Source organism: Nematolebias whitei, chromosome 4 (assembly GCF_014905685.2).
Source record: "Nematolebias whitei isolate Nwh7 chromosome 4, NemWhi1, whole genome shotgun sequence".
NCBI classification, from domain to species: domain Eukaryota; kingdom Metazoa; phylum Chordata; class Actinopteri; order Cyprinodontiformes; family Rivulidae; genus Nematolebias; species Nematolebias whitei.
The window spans coordinates 33,240,089-33,257,121 of record NC_056501.1 but is presented as its reverse complement, the minus strand read 5'-3'; the positions used below and the strand labels follow the sequence as shown (position 1 = coordinate 33,257,121).

General features: G+C 39.7%; 1 protein-coding gene across 1 annotated transcript in view; it reads right to left on the bottom strand.

Moving 5' to 3' along the window:
• tenm1 (teneurin transmembrane protein 1) overlaps positions 1-17,033 on the bottom strand; it is a 439,293-nt gene that overhangs the window by 231,055 nt on the left and 191,205 nt on the right. Inside the window, exon 6 of the mRNA XM_037675401.1 lies at positions 14,428-14,601. Within this exon, the coding sequence (XP_037531329.1) occupies positions 14,428-14,601 (174 nt within the window). The remainder of the gene's footprint in view (positions 1-14,427; positions 14,602-17,033) is intronic.

Genomic DNA, 17,033 nt, shown 5'->3' with positions numbered 1-17,033 from the left:
GCTCACAGACTCATGTTCATGTTTGTGCTGATGTTCAATGTTTTATGATATGAGTGCTTAGTGTATATTTAGTTGATGTTTTTCTTAGTTCATATCTTAGATGTTATTACTGTTTTTCTTATACAATTTATTGTTGGATGTAACTGGGACCCTGTGTACATAATTTCGCTCCACCATATGTACCACATGAGGTGCGAATGACAATAAAGAAACTCTGACTCTGACTCTGACTCTGAGTATGTGAAGAACATTCATTAGTTACATTTACGAACTGAAATGTATTAAATTTGATTTAAACCAATTTATTGCTGTTCCTGTAATTCCAATATTATATTCAAGTCTCTGTGATAGAATATTATGGCCAGCTGTATTAAATGCAGCACTGAGTTCTAACAGGACCAGTGTAGACACCTGTCCATTGTCAGAAGCCATGAGAATATCATTAGTAACTTTCACCATTGCAGATTCAGTGCTGTGGTGAGCTCTAAAACCAAACTCCTCAAACAGATTATGAGATTATTTTGAGATTAATCTGGAGATTAATTGTTTTTCAGAAGGAATGATTTTTTTTACAACTTAACTTCAAATTTCCAAGACATTTACACTTTTAAAACATTTGTATTATTTAATTACTGAAGATAAATATTATAGTCTAATACTGTATTTAGATATAATACAGTACAATTTTTTTAAAGTTTGTTTTCAACCATAATAAGACCCATTGTTGACAAATTCAACCTATGTCTCTTGCTTTTGTTTACCTATTGTCAGATCCTCCTGTTGACTTCCAATCATGTCAAATCTTGATGCTTATCACACAGTACTTTTTATTTGCCGTCTTACAGCATCAACACGTACATGTAGAATGACTGTAGCCCTAATTTGAATATGCAAATGTTGATTGTATTGCTTTTTTTATAGGACATTACTTTCAGAAAGTAATCATTAGGTGCATATCTTAACTGATTAGCATTTGAAGTTAACTCATTTCAAAATGGTAGTGATGTGGAAGTTGATGTAGTAGTGGATGAGACACACTTCCCACTCTAAGAACAGAGCAGATAGAGAGAGATCTCACAATATTGCTTAGTGTTGTAATGTTATATTTAAAGTTTGACTAAATTGCTGTAATTTGTCAATGGTATGCATTTCTTCAAGGAATACATTTAATATACGTATAACTTTTTTATTTCCAAACACATTGCCACTTTACAATAGGAGTACCTTCAGAGTTTTCTAAGAGTCTGTAATCCTCTCTGTTTTAATATTGAGACCAACCTTTTGGAAAAAAAGAGTAAAGAAAATGTTTGATAAAGGAACAAAGTTGTGTGTCCTTTATCTTTTATGGAGCATATATTGGTTCTGCATTAATGTCTCTTCCAAATAGAATGTTAACTCGCCACAGCTAAAGCATGCATTCATGCACTCCTGCCATGTCCACCCCAGCAGCAATCCACTTATTTTAAAACTAATCAGTATACCTCTGTCCGGTTGAAAGAACAAAAGGGCCAGCAGAGGGTTGGATGTCCCAAGGAAAGTCGTCTTTTATTTGACACAAGACGAATGGAACATGAACAGGGCCTGGCAGATGGCAGAATGCTGGTGGGTAGACAGGCGAGCGGGCTAAACTGCTGGCAGATGAGCAAGCATGTCCTTCTGATGCTAATAACTGTACACTCCTCTCTGAGCCTGATGCAACATAGGGACACAAAGCAATGCTCAAGTCAGCTGCACGAATTTGTGGCAAGACAGGGGATGAGGGGATGAGGGAGGTAACTGTCCTGTGCCCTTGGATCAAAATGACTCATGCAGCCTCAGCCCTAAAACTGAGGCCTCCTAGGTCATTTTAGAAGAGGCAGAATATTAAAAAATAGAAAGGAGAGGACAAGGCTTAAAAAAAACGGGTGGCTGTATCAGTTTACAGCTGATGATGCAAGTGAGAAGAAAACCCTCCTTGCTTTTCATTAATTTCTGTGTCATCGAGAGAGAGCATTTCTGTGGTGTCAAGAGGGTAAAGGAATGAGGGATTTTGAGAATCCCACATAAAAATGCCTAGCATTCCTTGAAGGAATGTCATGATTTGTATTTGTGTTTATCTTCTATGATGTTCAATTTCTGTATTTTGTTTGTGTAGTTTGCTCCATTACTTCCCCATGTTCCTAGCTATCAGCATAGTTCCATAGTCAGTTACTGATCTTCTGTTCCGTCATGCCCACTTACACAGGTTCACCATTCCTATTAGTCTCAGCTGCAGCCGCCTACCTTGTTAGTCCAAGCCTTTTTATGCCCTCAGTCCTCACTCCTGTTCAGTATGGTCATGTGTAAATTTCATGTCATGACCAGGTCTTGCCCATGTTTGCCTTGTGATGCCTTTTTTTTTTTTTTTAATTCTTGTAAGTTGATGCTACCATTATTATTTATCTTTCAATACTGAAGTTTTTTTTCTTTGAGATCCTTGAGTTTTATCTGCATTCCTGGCTCCACAAGCAATAAATGTGACAAGGAAGTACGTGCTATGTCCTGTCATCATTGTATGTTCCCATACAATGGCAAAATTAGTTCTCTGCATTTAACCCATCGCACCCGGGCTACACCCAGGTGGAGCAGTGGGCAGCTATGTAGGTGCCCGGGAAGCAATTGGGGATTAGGTGTCTTGCTCAGATGCACCACGACATGTGGAGGTGGCTGGGAGTCGAACCTGGGACTTTCGGGTCCCAGGTCGGCTGCCCTTCCTCTACCCCATCTCGACCCCCTATAAGTCCCCTAAATAGGAATGCATAGTGCCTGACACCTTTCATACAAGGCTTTTAAACTACGATTGTCTTGTGTTGAGAAAATAAAAAGGTCTAGTTGGCATTTATCACCTCAGATGTTTCCCCAGTATGTGTAAAACAGACTTAATCATAACCATTCTTGCATCTGCAAATGTTGCTTACCTGTTGCAGTTATCTTGAATGAGATGGACTCCAAAAGTTAAGCATTTGCAGATGTGCATGCAGTGACTCATTAAAGCAGTCCAGTGGTTCAGATGGTTTTGCCTCCAACAGTAATGACAAGGTTGTGAACACAGATCGTACGAGATCTTTTGTGTACTCATTTTTGCCCCGTCGCATCTACAACCACATCTAATTTCAGTTTAATGTTTGGAAAAATTATTGCGATATTGCGGGGTTTTTTTTATTAGCTGTTGAATCGACTTGACCCCGAAACCTATGTGAACTATTTTGCTGATAGACACAGGAACTCTTGCACACACATAAACATTATCACCTTTTAACACAGGCAAAATAATAAACCTTGACATGTGTCTCATGAACTATTCAGATTACTGCTGTTGATCAGCTTGTTCCCAACACAAAATCTGAAACTGTCACTTTGAAAGGATCTTTCAAAATGAAAAAAATAAATAAATAAATTCTTGGCAGGAAGAATGAACACAAGCTTAAATGAGTAAGACAGTATGCAAACAGGGAGGCTAAATATCTTCGCGCCTTGCGATCACATGGCTTTAATAATAAGAAAAAACAGCTTGAAATTTGCACTTACCATTGGTTATTTGGAATAAAAAATAAAAATAAATGGTACCACATAAATCTCCTCTTGTGTTTTTCATCATTAGCTGGCGGAGAGAGCAATTTGTGGGCGAAACGTGTGCAAGGTTTATTTAAAAAAAAAAAAAAAAACTTGTTTAAAGAAGCGATTAACGTGTTGTGCATCTACTATCAAGAAAGGAAAGTGACTTGATGGAAATCTGTGGGCTGGACTGTAATAGGTTAAATACTGTGCATGAAAAAACCAACAGCGCTTCAGACAATTATGTCAATGGCGCAACACGGTGTACACAATACACACGTCTCTTACTGACACGACTCACTTGTAGGACACAAACGTGCAAAGTGTATCATTATACATTAGAGTAGCATCTAAAACCGTTCCCAAACCATCTAAAATATTTAAGCCCTCACATTTTCTGTAGGACTACTTGTCACATGTTGCCTCCTAGCTAAAGCTTTAGATCATCTTATGAAAATTAACGTTGGAGTTGTAGCTGGTTTGGTCCAACCTTGTCAAACGTAACGTGAGATCTCGTACATCTGTTAGACCTTTGAATATGGGTTGTGCAACAAAATATCCATCCATCCATTCATCCATTTTCTTAACTCGTTTATTCCATTTTGGGTCACGGGGGTCGCTGGTGCCCATGTCCAGCAATCACTGTGCGAGGGGCGGGGTACACCCTGGACAGGTCGCAAGTCCATCACAGGGACACATAGAGACAAACGAGACAAACAACCATTCACTCTCTCACTCACACCTAGGGACAATTTAGAGTTACCAATCAGCCTAACATGCATGTTTTTGGTCTGTGGGAGGAAACCGGAGCACCCGGAGAAAACCCACGCATGCACGGAGAGAACATGCAAACTCCACCCAGAAGGCCCCTGGACCGGGGTTTGAACCAGGGACCTGTTCGCTGAGAGGCAGCAGCTCTACCAGTTGTGCCACCGTGCTGCCCTTCAACAAAATATCAGCTATATATTTTGTTACAATTACTCAGTTACAGCCATTATTGTTGATTAGCTCTGGCAGCCATCTTGAATAAGCTTGACTTCAAAAGTTAATTAGCTGTAGATGATTAATGATTAATATCTAAGAGATTCATTGACATCTGTCTGGTAGTTCACAAGCTATTTTGTCCACAGTCAAACGCCCAACAGTGCCTCTGTGTGTTGCCTCTGGACATGCCTTGCGTCTCTTCCCCCCCATGGAATGTCACGTCATTACGTGCTTGTCGTGCAAGGTTTTTTTTTTCATTGTCATTCTGTTAATGTTCAGCCAAAGATTTAGAGCATGTTAGGATTTTTTTTGTCTCCAAACACTATGTCATTTTCATCACTTTCTATTGTCTGTCCAAACAGGTCTCACTTGTAAATGAGTCTTCGAGGCTCAATAGGTTGAATGAAAAAAATAAAATAAATCCAAGATTTTAAGTAAAATTGTTACACAATGGGTTCTGCTCATTGTATGTGTGGGGATTATGATCAGCTACTATAAAATCAAATAATTGATCAATATCTGTTAAACTGGCTGAGCTATAGCCATTTTTGCATGTATGTGTGTGTGTGTGTTTGTCAGGTCAGTGAAGGAGAGGAACTACATTAAGGCTTGGGACACGAGGTCTAATGAATTTCCCTCGCCTACGGGTTATTCAGGTAAAACAATTACACCTGTAATCTATTTTCAGAGAAACTAAACTGTCTTTGCAATTAATGTTATTACCCCTCACGTTTTAATGAAGCACAGAACAGACTGAAAAAGGGAAGTCAGGGTCTTTTGGTAACGTCTAAAGGGACCAGACTGTGGGCTTGTGTGTGTGTGAGGCTGTCAATACTGGCTCTGACTTTCTGTGTGTGTGTGTGTGTGTGTGTGTGTGTGTGTGTGTGTGTGTGCGAGAGTGAATTAGTATTAGAGCAGACAACATTAATAGCAAATGCAGAAGAGATTGAGTTCGCCGCAGGATGAATAAAAATATCACAATGGGCAAGGTCTCTATAATTACTTGAATTCAATTAAGGGCCTTTTTGAGCAGGTGGCTTAATAAGCTTCCAGCCGCCCCTCTCTGCTGTGCAGTCCTAATGAGTGTCAGTCAGAGTCAGGAGGAGATAATGCTCATGGCCTCGGGGCCTTCCATTACTTTCACCGTCTGTCCTCACCTTCCATCATCAGGCCTCAGGTTGTGTGTGACAGATATGTCTGACTCTCGCTCACAAACTCATTCCCTCCCCAACACCAGCGTTGTTACACGTATAACATGTGTTGACGTGACACGAGAAGAACGTACTCAAACTGTATTACCGAGTTCCCGTGAAGTTTGTAATGGGCTGTTACGGGTGGAGACCTTGCTGACTGGAGCTAAAAGGGATAGTTCAAATCTTTTGAAGTAGACTTCAGAGGACAGGTGTTGAATAATTAACATCTTACCTGTTAAAGATAGTTATTTTAATGGCCTCAGTTTGTGTTTTTTTTCCCCTTCATATTATTTATCTTTATTTAACCAGGAAATCTTGTTGAAATAACAAATCTATGGATCGAGGGGGTCCTAGGTCTGAAGTCAGCCTAAACATGCATGTTTCTGGACTGTGGGTGGAAACTGGATAACCCAGAATAAACACACTAAAACATGAGGAGAACATGCAAACGCTGATCTAAATAACCCCGGGCAATATCCAGGGCTTGAACCCAAGACCTTCTTATGCAACAGTGCTAACCACTAAACTACCATGTCATAAACTGCTGGAGGAATTTTAATGAAACTTTCAGAAAATATTCACCTAAAGTTACAACTGAATATTTGTTGGAGTTCTGCATGGTTCAAGATGGCTGCCACAGCCAGGTGACTTTAAAAGAAAAAAAAAGTTGTTGTAACTCGGTCAATTTAACAAATATTGAACTAAGAATTGGATGGTAGTGGCTGAGACTGATGCACGTTATACATTCCAAGCACTAAGATTGTGCAAGGTTGATGTTTAATACCATAGCTTTAAATACTGTAGTCAACTCTGTCTATCTGAAGGCAAACTAAACACTGGGCAGATTTTAATGAAGCATTCAGGAAATAATATTTGAATTTACCTCAATAACTGAATAATCTTTGAAGCTAACCAGATTTAACATGGCTGCCAAAATCAGTAAACCTTAAAAACCACTAAAACTCAGTCAGTTTTAAAGATGTGCTAAATGTTGTGTGTTTTAAGCTGACAGCTTCACAGCAAAAACTGAAAGTGCTGCTACTTTAATGAAATATTTTTATTTTTATGCACCGTTAACTGTTGGATTTAACCCTATTTGTCTGATAGAAATGTGTTGTTTTTTTCTCCTGCACTCTTGTTTTTTTCCTCCTTGTGTCAGCTGTGTCTAATTGTTGTCACCCCAATATCTAATTGTTGTCACACCAGGTGTTTCTCATCCTGTCTCGTCACCGTCCTGTATAAAGTCTGCATCTTTTCACTCCTCCTTTGTCCGGGCATTGTCCTCCTATGGCTACATGTTTCTGCTCCCCTGTCATCTCCTTAAAAGTAAGTTTTTTGCTGCCCTATCAGCTCTGCTTTGTTGTTTTTGTTGTAACTTAAATATTATCCAGTTACTTTTACCTTGGAGTCTCCTGTCATCAGCCTGCACATTCAACACTAACAGCCGAATCATGTTAAGAAACATAGCTCATGAACTCATGGTTGATATTTTATAAAATCTTCAGAAAGTAATCATTGAATGTACGTCGACAATATATTTTGAAGTATGTCTAATTCAAGATGGCCACCACATCGTATACGCATTAACAAGTACAAATGGCTATAACTCAGTCCATGTTACAGCTATTGGGATGAAATGTGATGTGTTTGTAGCCAGCACATACTCTGAGCATTATACTGTAGTTCAAGTTAAATTCTTTATATAGTAAATAACTTGGTATATCTCACTCTATCACATGAGTGCACATATAACGTGATACTTTGGCCAAAATGGCTAGAACTCAACAATGAATATTTTAGTCTAAAAATGTTGCTTGGACGGCAGCAGACATATCATATTCCTTCAACTTTAATTATTTATGATTTTATTGCTTTTGTCTAAAACAATCATTTTGTCTTTAATACGTGTGTCAAATGCTTGTGGAATGTGATATTAAATTAGTAACTACAGATTAAAAATCCCATTAAATGTGCTGTTCTTGCCACTAGATTAGTAGTAGAGTTGCTTTTTTTTTAAACTTAGCATGAAATGTGAAAACATGTCAGCACAGAAATTCTGTTAGATCCTTTTACGAAGTCAAAATAGATTATTTACCAAAATGTAAACTCTACTTTATCTTGAAGATAAACATGTCCGTGAAACATTCAGGTATAGAATATTTTTTTCTGCTTTGATGTCAGAGCCTAGTCCTGCAGGACATCAATCTACTGCTCGAAAATGCCAAGAGCGTGCCACAAAGCTCTGAGCTCCTAATAAAATGGCTCTCATCTAAAGTGTAAATATTGGCAGCAGCCTGAAATGATCTTTCACCTTCCTTTGGTTAAATGTGGACATTTTAGATGCAGGCTGAGTCGCAGACAAACTGGTTATAGCTATTGGGCTTTTTCAACTTGAGGCTCTCAAGCAGGGGGTTCACTAAATGATCTATACTTGATCTGCAAGTGTGTATGTGTGTGTGTGTGAGTTAGAAAGACTGTATCCCAGCATGAGAAAATCAATGCAACTGCTGTAACACAGACCAGACCACGTTTGCCCATGCAGTTGTTGCACGTCCTCTCTCCCTCACTGTTCTGCACTCTCTGCTGAGCTCCACTCTCTTCCACCCCTCTCTGCACGTAGTCTGGAATATTGATGTGCTCTTTAAGAGCCCTCCTTTCTGTCTGTGTCACATTCCATCCATCTGCACACCCTCTCTAAACCGCACTATCAGATAGAATGAAAACAGTTCGGCGCTCACTCCCTCCTTTCATACTGCGGTTTAAACAATCATCGCTCGAGCTTACACTGGTTTCCACACGCTCTGCATTTCATCATCTTCACAATATAATGAGGCAATATACCTTACTACTGTATGCCAATTTGTATCATTTTATATTAGTAATAAACCAAGTGTTCCACATTGAGTGAAATATTATTCTCGAACCCTGACGTCTCTTCATTAATGCAGGGATTCCACTGACAGAAACTTTCTTTTCCAGAGACTTCTGGCTTTCATCTGCAACAGAGGAGTTTCTTTGTGTGTGTGGCCATGTCTGTACGCACTTATGAACACATGTCAGATAAAGAAATAGAGGAGGGGGGTGGTGAAACAAAACCCAGGGAAAGGCCGTGTTAGCATGCGCACGTTCAGCTCAGAGTTGATTGTCATGGAGTGAGTGGCAATTAATGCAACCCTAATTAGAAAAGCTTTTATGTGTTGAGGGCTAAGAAGGGGCTGCTGGTGATCTCTGGAAACTGCAGGAGAGATAGAGAGGAGAACATAAAACGTGGCGTGCGCGGCTTGACAAGACACTAGTCGAACGCCGTTGACACAACATGTCAATTAGTATCTGGCGCAGAGGAGCAAGCTGCCTTGTACGTAACGTAAATTAGAAACACCCCCCCACCCCCACCCCCATTTCTTGAACATCTGATTTGGGCAAAGAACCAACAAATCAAACAGGAAGACTCTCTTGAGAGAGCCTATCTTTATGGCATTGATGTTCACATAAAAAGACAACACCTCTAAAAAATACCTGGATGAGAATACAAGAAGATAACTACCTTCCGATCATTTTGCCAAGCTCGTTTCATCTCTCCCCGCTGTGTGCACTAAACAAGCAGAAACTGATAAAAACGCTCCCCCAATCAGCCTCGTCAGCTGTCTTCACTGTTCTGTTTACAGCAATGCATCAACAATACAAGAACTGATCTCTAAATAAAAAGCAAATGATTTACATGTTGGCTGCTAATGGTTTGTAGACAAGTAAGAAAAAGTTTCTTTTTAGTCTACTATATTTTTAACTGGAAAGCTTTTTCCCTGTTAGCAGTTTTCTACTAAATTCCTTTCTAGTGTTCCTGTCAATCACCCCATTCCCCTCCCACCACTTTAACTCCTTTCTCTTTCTACTCTGACATGCTTTATCCTTTCCGCTCCCCACAACCTCCTCTCACCATCCTTCGGAGTGTAATCTTGGGGATTGAGCAGTCTCTCGATGTGAGAGGTGATGGGTACAGCAGGATGAGCGTGATAATCTGCCACACTAGATTACAGCCTAATCTCTAATCTCTTTGGCCCTTCTATGCCAGGGGACCACCTCCAGCGTGCCAATTTTATTAATCTGAGCCCCATGCACCAGCGGCTTAGCTTTGCCCATTTTGATTTCCCCTGCTTTCATCAAGCATGTAAAGCAGTAGGAGTTAAAACAATAGCTTGTTGTGACGCAACACTTGGAAGTGAATTCCTGTGACCCCTGTGCGAGTCTGCTGGAGGATTTAGCTACAAATGAGAATGTTAATCCTCAGAATGTGAGGATTCATCAAGAATAGTTGCTTTTGGGATGTCCCAGGTTGACTAAATTGCAGAGGGCTGCAGTTTGGCTCACACATCCGCTGTATTAATGCTGCATATGAGCTCCAGCAAGCTTCTGATGTAATATCCATCAGAGTCAGACCAAGTATGAAGGTTGCTGTGTCCTGCATGACTTCATGACCTGAAACACTCACAATTAATGTCCTGTACCATCGGGTTAAATTGGTGCTAGAAATTCCTCTGGCAAGATGAGAGAAGGCAGAGTGGAAAGCTATTCTAGTCACATACTGGCTAAGGGAGATCATGATTAACCAGTTATTTCCCATTTCTGATGAACATCAGTCTATGGCTGATTTCCATCTGGTGTGTTGTTCTGGATCATTCATCTCACTGCTTGGATTTGTTCTAAGTCCAAATATAACAGAAAATGGCTGACAATTGGGCAGATGATGGATACATTCGTCCATCCATCCATTATCTTTACCCGTTTCTTCCCTCCTGGGTTGTGGGGGTCTCTGGTGCCCACATCCAGTAATCACTGTGCGAGAGGTGGGGACACCACGTACAGGTCTCCAGTCCATCACAGGGACACATAGAGACAAATGAGACAAACAACCGTTCATGCTCTCAGTCACACCTAGGGACAATTTACAGTTACCAATCAGTCTAACATGCATGTTTTTGGATTGTGTTGGGAAACTAGAGTACCAGTAGAAAATCCACACATGCGGGGAGAGAACATGTACACTCCACCCAGAAAGGCCACCGGACATGGAGTTGAACCAGGGTAACCTGCTCACTTAGAGGCAGCAGCTCTACCAACTGTGCCACCGTGCTGCCCTGATGGATGCAATGGATGGCAAATGTATTCACTCCATTCTAACAAAGTTAAGTCAGGTCCTCCGGATGCTCTCTTTTTGTTGAAATGTTTCTTCTTTCATTCAAAAGACTTCATCAGTCTGAGGAACTGCAACAAATTCAGTCTTATAAATAGCACCTTCTCATAGTGGGTACACTAGTTTGATGGTGCTCAGATGGTTTCTGTAGTCCGCCCTCTACTCTGCCGACTTGTTTGAGGCAATCATAGCCAAAATGGTTCAAAATATTCTGATTCATTTTCAATAATCCAGGTAGAAAATATAACAAAGTTAAGTTGGGTCCTCTGGTTGATTTCTTTTTGATGGAACATTTCTTCTTTCATCCAAAAGACTTCATCAGTCCGAGGAGCTGCAACAAATAAGTCTTATAAATAGCATCTACAGAAACCACCTGAGCACCATCAAACTGGTTGAATTACTATGAGAAGGTGCTACTTATAAGATTGAATTTGATGCGGCTCCTTGGACTGATGAAGTATTTTGGATGAAAGATAAACCGTTTCAACAAAAATAAATCGTCCAGAGGACCTGACTTAACTTTGGTTTTTTTTTTTTGTTTTTTTGTTTTTACCTTTGAGCATGAATCAGGATATTCTGTTATCCTACAACTGGAACTTAGCTTTTTGTGTGTATTGTAATTTAAATGTACACAAAATAGCTGCTACATTCAAGATGTTTAATATTTTGAATTGGAAAGCAAATAAGAAATGAAAAAAAAAAATAACTGAGCACCCCTCAACAGTCAGTAGTTTGTACTTCAGCAATGATAGCATCCAGTCTGCTCTGGTTTGTCTCCTTGACTTTGGTACATCAAGCTACTAGAAATGTTACCCTGTCTTTATGACCAAACTGCTCCAGGTGAATGGGTGTTGAATGGACTGTACTTATATATATCACCTTTCTATCTTGTCAAGACACTCAAAGCTCTTTACTCTACTATATGTGCCTCATTTATCACATTCATACAACACTCTACTAGATCTATACAAATCAAATTGAAAAAAATAATTCTAAAGAGAGTAATCAGTGCTTTATCACATTCATACACCAATGGGACACACATCAGAGGCAATGAGGGGTTCAGTGTCTTGCCCAGGGACATTTTGGCATGTGACTGCTGGTGGATTCAACCCCCCAACTCTTGCATTGGAGGACAACTGCTCTAACCACTCAGCCACAGCTGCCCAGGTCTTTCAAGTTAGATTGGCACTGAGTGTATACAACAATATTTAAACCAAACCAGAGATTCTGGGATTGACTGAGGTCTGGGCTTTGACTGGACCATTCCAGCATACGTTTCTTCTTAAACCACTGGAGTGTTGCTGCAGCAGTGCGTTAAAGCTCATTTTTTCTACTGCAAGGTGAAGCTCAGTCCCAGGCTCATATCTCTGGAGAACTTCATCACATTTCCCTCAAGTCTTTCCCTGTATTTTGTTCCATCCATCTTTATATTGTGTTTGATCTGTTCCCAAGTCCCAAATGTGTTGTTTTAGTCAACAGACAACAACACCTTCTTCCACACTTTTGGGGAGTCTCCATTATGCCATCTGGCAAATTCCAAATAGTCTGTTTGATTTGTTTCTTTAAGTGATGTCTTTAGCCACTCTTCCATAAAGCCCAGCTTTGTGCAGCTTATAGTTGTCTTATGGATATATTCTACTATCTCTGTGGAGGAGCTGCAAAGATGGCCGTATCTTTGGTGTCTTGGTTACTTTTCTGATTACCGTAATGCCCTTCTTACCTGATCTGTGAGTTTTGTCAGGTTTTTAATAATCAACTTAGAATAAGTGATCTGGAATATTTTTCATAATCCCAGATCTGAATTTCACAACTTTCTCTCTGTCCTAGTTTGACAGTTCCTTGGCCTTCATGCTGTCTCTTGCTTGGTGATAGCCCACACTACTTAGAGGTGTTGCACTGATGTTGGTTTGAGGTTAGTCCAAACAGGTCTATTTTTTTACTTTGAGGTGGGGATGATATAAGCAACAAAATCTCAGCTCATATATTTGTTCAGTGGATTTACCCTAATCTAGTCAAATTAATTCAGTTTATCATTAGTAAATTTAGTAGTTCAATTAATTTAACATATTTTTATTGTTGGATTTAATATACACAATTTTGTTACAGCTCAAATTTGAGAAAGAAAACAAACTGTTCCAAGTAATTAGGTGTAAATCTTGCTCAATCAACATGTAACACAGCACAAAATTATACAATATGTTGTACTAAATGAAGTTCATAAAGAGTATTCTTGTGAACCGAAATGTAAATATGGTCAATTGTAAGACTTTCGGTTAAAAATATTTAGTAATAACTTTATGTTATTAACTGTTTACTGTTTGAATGTGTGTTTAAATTGATCTGAAGTCGAGGTAAGAAGGAGAAATGTGGTGAAAAGAAAAAAAACGAGTGTAGTGTAGCTGAATGTCTCTGACTTTTTACTTGACAGTCCTCATCAAGATCATTTGTTTTGGACCACCGTGATTATTTCTACCTGAAATTCCAAAGATAACGGTGTATAAATTCTTATTAGCTCATTAGTTTGCTGAATATAATTAAGGTTCATTAGCAAAGTGAATAGACTTGTGGCTCCATGAAGCTAAACCAGCTAACGGTAAGGACTGTAACTGAACATTTCTGATCTGGAAGTTCTGTAAATTCAGTGTTTGGTGCAGCTAAATGTGATTAAATGTGGAGTTATAAAGTTGGTGCTGTGAAGATTACATCGATACAGGACACCTGTCATAATCCTGCTCTTCTTCTGTGGACCAAAGGAGGGGTCAAGGAGAAGAAAACACCGTTAGCCATCTTCTTCTTCACCTGAGCTCGCCATATTAGTAAAGGTGGTAACTGGTGTAAGTAAATGAATGGAGTTAAATCGTCAGATAAAAAGGTATCACACTCATCATTCTCCAGCATGGATTCATGCCCTCAATGGTTTATATTTTGAAGACAATTATTTTATTTTGTGTCGGCTGGTTTAGTGAAAGTGGGCCCACTGAGTTTTATTTAATTTCTTTTTATTTTACTTTAAAATAAGATACTTGAAGGAAAGCACCACCTTTGTTAATGTTGTTTAATTTGATTTATCTTGTAAATAATAAGTTCTGTTTTTCTACAAGTTCAATCTGGTGCCATGTATTGTTTATTTCCTAGAATTTCATAGTAGTATGTAACTGAGTATTTGGATTTATTATATTGCACGTGTTTGCATTGCAGTGTGTTGATCATTTTAAAAGCATTAGTGTATGGGTTTCCAAAGGTAATTGAGGAGGTCAAGTTGTATACATATAAACATGGAGAAGTTCCAGGTGAGATAGTTTTAAAGGAATCAGTGCCCTTACCTAATTATGTGTATAGGTGGGCTACAAACATCTTTACTGTTAAAAAAAATAAATCACACTGTTACTTTTATTCTGTTGATACTCATGGGTAATTACTAGCAATACATGTGTACATAACATCTGTTTTTAGATTAAAAACCTTCTTTATTGTGTGTGTGTTCACCTCTGTCACCAGTGTATGTGTTTTCAGGGTTGAGCGTGTCCAGCAGGTGGATGGAGCTCGTGGGTCTGGTTTTGATGTGGTCCTCCTGTTGATGGTCCGCTGAGCTCAGACCGTTTTCATACAGCTGACTCTCGCCGTGCCGCAGATGCCAGGTCAGACCTAACAGGTGGACCGCTGCACACACACACACACACACACAGCCAGACAGCCAAAAAAGGAAGAGAGAAATAGGAACATCATTATTCAAGGCATGCTGAGGGGTGTGTCTGAATCCCGTTTAATGCCCATCTTAGAGCACTCATTCTCCTTTTCTGCTTATTAGCTGCCAGCGAGCGATGGACAATTAAAAAACACACACAGATTTGGCCGATGCACTGATACGTCAGCACGTGACCACAGAACGTAGCAGAGGTGAACAATTAAAGCAGATCTTCAGAGCCTGAGCCCAGGGCTGGTATTAAAGCAGTAACACAGCCTTTTATGCATGACTAATGATGCTTTGAAAGCTGCTGCCGTTTCACAATCCATATGGGGCTTTTAAACAACAAAGGGTGCGAAGGATGCCGGAGTCCCCTGCCCACTTGTAAAACTGTTTACTGGGACAACAATCCTGCGTGCCGTCATATAAGAAAAGCTAACACTTGCCCATTAAAGAAATTAATTAGTCTCTTGCAAGACCGACGATGAAATAAAGCATTTACCTCGCTCCGACCAATCACAAGGTTCTATTCACATGAGATTATACTTGAATGCCGCTTTAGATTTTTTTTTTTTTTGGTTATTGTTGTTTTATTGTTTTCTTTTCTTTTTACTTTGAAAAAAATCTGAAAAGGTTATGTGCCTTTACTGGTAGGAAGAAGAAAGCAAATAAAATACATCATGCAAGTTTTTTTTTTTCCTTCCTCTTTCTCTCTCCTGACACATTTGGAACATCAAACAAAAGCAAAGACTCAAATCACAAAGTTGTGATGTGCTGGTGGCAGTCTGACGATGGCTGCTGCATGCAGATCAAGGTAAGAAACTTCTAAAGACTTCAAACATCTTCGCAGTTTCCCGTCTGTCTGCTGATTGCCGACACCCAGAAAAAGCACTCGACACGAGCTCGCCACGAGCACAAAATGGCTGCTCGGAAAAACAAACCCAAATTATACTGTTATATATACATACAGGAGCGCAATACGATATTTCCATGAGTGCAACTATGAACGCTCCCCCCCACCCCCCTACACAAAAGCTTACCCACCCTGAATCCCCTGCTGATGAGGAAAGCCTAATTAAACCTCCAGATAGTTCAAAGCCATTTGCAGCTCATTTTTGGTGGAGGCGCAGAGAGAGAGAGAGAAAAGGCTGTTTTCCTCTGGAAAAATACAGCAAATGAACGATGCGCTGCAAAAGCCCAACATGGTCCCTCTGCACTCTGTCATCTACTGGGATCAGCAAATTCCACATTTCAATGCTGCAAGTAGCCCAAACCACTCTCAGCTTCAGCTATCTGCGTTTGCACAATGCAAGCTCTTCAAAGCAGAACGCTCACGATTACCAGCGCCATAAGAGACGCCCCGCGTCATTTAGTTCGGACTAATTAATCTGTCATCTGTGACAAAGCAAGATGTGGAAGTGAGTATTTTTCATTCTTTACTCGTTTGAAAAAAGATCTCATTTGTTTGTATCTCTAGCTGTACCAATGTAAGGTGTAGGCAGCTGATTATATTTCACCCATGTCAGTCTGTTAGCACAATATCTTATGAACCACTGGACAGTTCATAATAATCACTGGATAAATACATACAATTTATTAATCTTCAAGGTTCATGCTCAATAATCCAGGTAGGAAATCCAACAATGGTCAGTCAGGTCATCTGGACGGTTTCATTTTTTGTTGAGACGTTTCGTCCTTCATCCGTCCGAGGAGCCACAACAGAGTCCCACAAGCAGCAAACCCACATAGTGGACCAAACAGTTTGCTGGTGATAAGATGGTTTCTGGGGCCTGCCCTCTCCCCCGTCAACTCCTCTGAGGAATCCATAGCCAAAGTGGTTCAAAACATCAAGGAAAACAACTTATTGATATTTGGAGTTAAGATGGATCACAGCTCACTGACTATAAGAACAACAATGGACATTCCTCAAAGCTCAGACAACAAATATAGACTCAATAATTGTTGTGGTTGTAGCTGAGAGTCATCCCCAACACAAACAGTCTGGATTCATAGCATGTACAGCTACAACTAATTAACCTTTGAAGACAGCCTGATTCATGATAGTTTCCACAGCCAACACATTATGTAAAGCATAACATTTTATATCCAACAAAGTTCAGTCAGGTCAACTACGGTTTCTTTTATATTTTTGGTGAAACGTTTCATCCTTCATCCAAAGGACTTCATCAGTCCCAGGAGCCACAACAAACTGGGTCCCACAAGCAGCAAACACACATAGTGGACCAACCAGTTTGATGGTGACAAGATGATTTCTGAAGTTTCCAGAAATTTTATAAATCATCTTGATTTTAATTGTATTTAACTACATGAACTACATTTAACATGAACCTTTCAGAAAATAGTCACTGAATGGACATGTACTAATAGGGTCTGGGCCTTTTAAATA